This window comes from Archocentrus centrarchus, chromosome 5 (assembly GCF_007364275.1).
Source record: "Archocentrus centrarchus isolate MPI-CPG fArcCen1 chromosome 5, fArcCen1, whole genome shotgun sequence".
Classification (NCBI taxonomy): Eukaryota; Metazoa; Chordata; class Actinopteri; order Cichliformes; family Cichlidae; genus Archocentrus; species Archocentrus centrarchus.
This window is the reverse complement of record NC_044350.1, coordinates 16,724,309-16,729,280: the sequence shown is the minus strand read 5'-3', so window position 1 is coordinate 16,729,280 and position 4,972 is coordinate 16,724,309. Positions and strand designations below refer to the sequence as shown.

General features: G+C 37.0%; 1 protein-coding gene across 1 annotated transcript in view; it reads left to right on the top strand.

The window, feature by feature from the left end:
* The window catches only part of c1galt1lb (core 1 synthase, glycoprotein-N-acetylgalactosamine 3-beta-galactosyltransferase 1, like b), a 10,068-nt gene extending 5,334 nt beyond the window's left edge, over positions 1 to 4,734 (top strand). Inside the window, 4 exon segments of the mRNA XM_030729893.1 lie at positions 23 to 447; positions 449 to 688; positions 1,652 to 1,955; positions 2,190 to 4,734. Coding sequence (XP_030585753.1) covers positions 23 to 447; positions 449 to 688; positions 1,652 to 1,955; positions 2,190 to 2,236 — 1,016 coding nt within the window. The 3' untranslated portion in view covers positions 2,237 to 4,734.
* The last annotated feature ends 238 nt before the right edge of the window (positions 4,735 to 4,972 follow it).

Sequence of the window (4,972 nt, the reverse complement as noted above, 5' to 3'; positions counted from 1 at the left end):
AATGTTTCTCTCTCCTTAACAGGTGAGGATAGCCGCATAGCTGATGAATTGTACAAAAAGGTGCGTATTCTTTGCTGGGTGATGACTGGACCCAACAACCTGGAGAAGAAGGCTCGACATGTGAAGTACACATGGAGCCGCCATTGCAATATTGTGGTCTTCATGAGCTCCGTGGATGACCCCGACTTTCCCACAGTGGGATTGGGTACAAAAGAGGGTCGGGATCAGCTGTACTGGAAAACAATTCGGGCTTTCCATTATGCCTATGAGCATCATGCAGATGAGGCAGATTGGTTCCTCAAGGCAGATGACGACACCTACGTAATAGTAGACAATTTGCGCTTGGTTCTTGCAAACCATACTCCTGATGAGCCCATTTACTTTGGTAGAAGATTCAAGCCCTACACAAAGCAGGGCTACATGAGTGGTGGTGCAGGATATGTACTGAGGCAAAGAGGCTTTGCGAAGATTTGTAGAAGGTTTTAAAAGCAAACTGTGTACTCACACTACCTCTGTAGAGGACCTGGCAATGGGGCAATGCATGGAGAAAGTTGGTGTGCTGGCAGGAGACTCCAGAGACGCTATACACAGGGAGACATTCCACCCCTTTGTCCCCGAGCAGCACCTCACTGCCAAGTTTCCAAAGAGCTTCTGGTATTGGAGCTATTGCTACTACCCCATCTCAGAGGCAAGTGTAGCAAACACTGTTGAACCTGTCTTTACTGTTGACATAGATATTAAAGTGGTTTAAAGAAACCCAATCATTATTAACATTTGAACAGCCAAATAAACATCCAGATTTTAAGATTAATGGCTGTTTAATGGGGTCGTAACAGTCCTCTTTATCCACAGCTTGTTTCAAACATCAAAAAAATGGAAAATACATTCTTATTTTTACCACATACTTCATCACTTAATCATAATAGAATCACTAACAAAATAATCCAATATTCTAATGCATTTCTAATAAACGCTTTACTAGAATCATCTTTAAAGTGGAACTATTATGCTTGTCTCTTTTTGTGGTTAATGCTCTTATTAAGTATGGCCAGATTTTCAAATAATGAGGTTAGTGTATATATGATTAATCTCTATAAGCCAAAAGCTGAAGTGTCAGATTACTGTAATCACTGCATTCATATAGGTGTTTTCTACTTCTTGATTTATGACATCAGTAAGAGTGAATTGGACTGAAAGCACAGCAGCCCCAAACACTTTCTGTTCAAACCTTCTGTTTGTAAGGGGCAGCCAATCAGAAGAAAGCAAGCTTATGGGGGAAGCAGCTAAAACAAGACAGTGGTTGAACGGAGAGGCTGCACCAAACCCAATATGAGATCAATAAGGATTAATTTGAAATTTGAATTATGCAAAGCTGCTCTAGCAGAGTCCAAGAATAAAATGTAGAGCTGTAAGGAAGCATAATAGATCCACTTTTGACATTACATCTTTGACTAGACTAGCATGCTTTAATCAGGCATTAACTAGCATTATTATAAATTATTATTTATGCTACTTTGACACAAAGGAGTTTTCCTAGGTACTCCCCCATTCATACAGAATTTTCTTTGTGCACAAAATAAACGTGATGTCTAGTAATGTCGCATAACCACTCACTTTTTTCTTTCTTTTCTTTTTTTTTTTTTTTTTTTAGGGTCCAAAATGCTGCTCGGATTTGTCGGTGTCTTTCCATTATGTAGATGCTGGAGGCATGTATTTATTGGAATATTACAGCTATCACCTGCGTGCCTTTGGCTACAGATACCGTTACCAGCCCCCCACCCCAGTTGGCTACAGTATAAAACACTTAGGACCCTGGGATGATGTAGAAAAAGAAGAAGAGCTGGGCTCTCAGGACAAAAAACAAGGGAAGGTAGACGATCCATCCAGGACTGATAAGAGACAGGATGCAGAGCTCCCTCCTGTAGGTCGTAAAGACCTTCCTGCTGCTCCAGCGGGTAAATAATAATAGGACTGTGTGGCTGTGTTGAGGGTTCTGATCATTAGGCAGAGGTGGATTTGGGGTTTTGAGTGGTTGCTTATTCATTCTCATAATCTTGGTTGTTATATGTATAAAAAAATTTCGTCCACTTAGACTGCTAGTGAAGTCTTTGGGCTAAGAGGTGGCTTCTGACTTTGTCCTTGGATGTAAGTTTTGTTGAGTGGTTTTTTTTTTTTTTTTTTTTAAACAGATTATTCAAGAGCTGCCAGCGAGACTTGGTTGAGTGTTGTGCTGTGAAGTGTCAGACACAACAGCCCCATCAAACTGTCTGATGTGTTGAATTTTAGAGTTTAGGGTTGTACTGAAAAGCCTCTTCACATTAAAGACAAGGATGACATTTGTTTACTTTTTACTTTTGATTTTGTGTTTTGACAAGTCCTTTGATTGAAGATAGATTTTAAACCAAGGTTTTATATTTGTCTAAACCAGTGATTCCCAAAGTATGGGCCATGGCCCACAATAACAGAAATTCAGTATGAAATTCAGTTTGAAATTACAAGTATGTACAATTACATATTTATATAAATTTTATTTATGTAAAAAAAGTGAATTAAAACTGGTAATAGGAGGTGGTTAGTCACCATCTCCTATTACCACATCAATTTTGCTTGTATTTTCATTAGAGTGAAGATTTAAGATGAAAAAGATTAGTTTTTAAGGCGAGGCCGCAGCAGTCCTGACTTTGGGAATGTCTGGTCTAAACAGTTTGAAGTTTTAATTTAAGAGTTCACTTAAATGAATAGAGTTGAAGTAAACTAAGAATATTTCTTTACCCATTAATCTGCAATTCTTTTTCTTGGTCAATTAGCTACTGGTTTGAAGAACCTGATATCAGAAATGGTGAAAAATGGCTGTTATATTTTCCTAAAGGCAAAGGGAATGTGTTTTTAAATTCTTATTTTTCCAAATAACAGTAAAAAACAAAAAACAAAACTTGACATTCTGACAAAGAACAATAACAATCCTGACAAGAGAAAAGCTCTGCCAGGTTATTCTTTTGGCGTTTGTGCTTGAAAAAACTGCAAGTATTGGGCAATTTATTAAAAAAATGTTTTTTTGTAGAATAATGACTAATTACTTAACAGCTCAATCTTTTCAGCTCTAAAAATGAAATATATTATCCCATGGATTGTTGAATAGCAATATATAATCTCAAAATCTGTCAGAATAAATTTTTTCACACGTTCAGCATTAAAAACTGTTAATGCTATTCAAAAGCAACTCAGTTGCCAGTTTATTAGTTAGATGAGTTAAAACAGAATCATGAAGTTATTTTCTGTTTTAGTAGCATATCCAACTGAGGAAGACATGTAAAAAGGATTTATTCCATGTCTGGCTAGGTGTACCTAATAAAATGGCAACTGATTGTATTCATATTTAATGTAAAAGGTGTCATACATTAGAAAATATTGTGTAGAAAAGCATTGCTATCTCATATTCCTCAATTATGAGGTGACTATTATTCTTTAAATGTAAAGTCCAGCTGTCTAAATTTCTACAATGGAGCCAAAGATTTCAACATGAGACCACACTGAAGATGGATATCCTGTTGGAGCTGTTACTTGGTGTCAATGCTAATCATGCGGTCAATCGTGGCACTTGCTGTTTAGTTTTTAGTAATAGGACTCTTGTTTAGTTACCGCCGACTTTCAGGAGGTGTTTTCTGGTTGGTAGGAAAGTTATCTGGCTAAACTTTTTAAAAAATTTTTTCCCTCTGGAGTTTAAAACAATCTTGTCCAACCCACTCACGGCACATATTTACCTTTCTGCGCATTGTGCTGCACACACTTTCCTGCATCTTCCCACAGTGGACTCATTAGCTTGTGCCTTGTAAATTGAGATTGTATGAGCCAGCCATTAGCTGCATACATGACTTAGCACTGTGACATGAGCATGACGAGAGTGTTATTTCAAATGGAAGTTGACTGAATCCTATTTAACTGGTATGGCCTTCATTGAAGTTTGTGAAGTACCCTTTTTCTTTTTTTTCTTTTAAGTTTTAACAGTTTGAAGGTGTTTTCAAATTCTAGGAACTCTAGGTTAGTCAGGCCTCTTTTGAAGTTAGTTCACATTGTACATTTAAGGTGTTCATAACAGCTCCTTTACTAGTTTGTAACCAAACAAGTCATTAAACTTGTGTTTGATACAGTAATGACCAAACGTGAGATTAAATCTTGAGTGGAACAAAATGAATTTGGCATTTATGTGAAAACTTACAAAATGATTTAATGGAACAATTGCTGTTTTTCATTTTTGTTTTTCACTGTTTGTTCAAAGTTAAAAGTATATGAGGTTGCTAATACCTAAAATTAAACTTTGTAAGTGTTTACACTTGGTTTGTGTATGTGCATGGACACAGAGCATGTTCACTCTTTGTTTTTGCTTCTGTGTTAAAAACCAATCAGATCCAGTTTTAACCAAATTGGCATGTTTTTTTCCATTATGGTTTCTTTGAATGGGGGGGGGGCTCACACTCATGTTTGATACCAGTGACATCTGATTTCTGATGGGGCAAGTCCTTGACAATCTTCTCATTACAGACTTCTTAAAGGGAACAGTGTACAGTACTATATATTTCAAATGTATTTATGTTCATATTGCCATCTTGAGTTGATACACTTAAGTGTGGATGAGTTCATTTCAATATGTGAGCACGCATACTGTAATCAGTGGGCAGGATTGTTTTTTAGCGAATGGTAATTTAATCACTATAAATAAATGCATATTTTATTGTACATGTTGATTTTGTTCACATCTGTTTACATGATGCAAAGCGTTTTCTATAGACAGAAGACAAGAGTTCATGCAGGGTTAATGACTGTGAATCACAGAGCCAAGGTTTCAACATCAGGGTTGGTGAGAGGGGTGTCATGTTTCTGTTAAAGACGGCGTTGTATCCTAAGAAAAACAAAAAAAACATTCAGTCAAAACATTTGCGACTAGTCCAGGGTCTACACCGGCTCTAGCCCTATG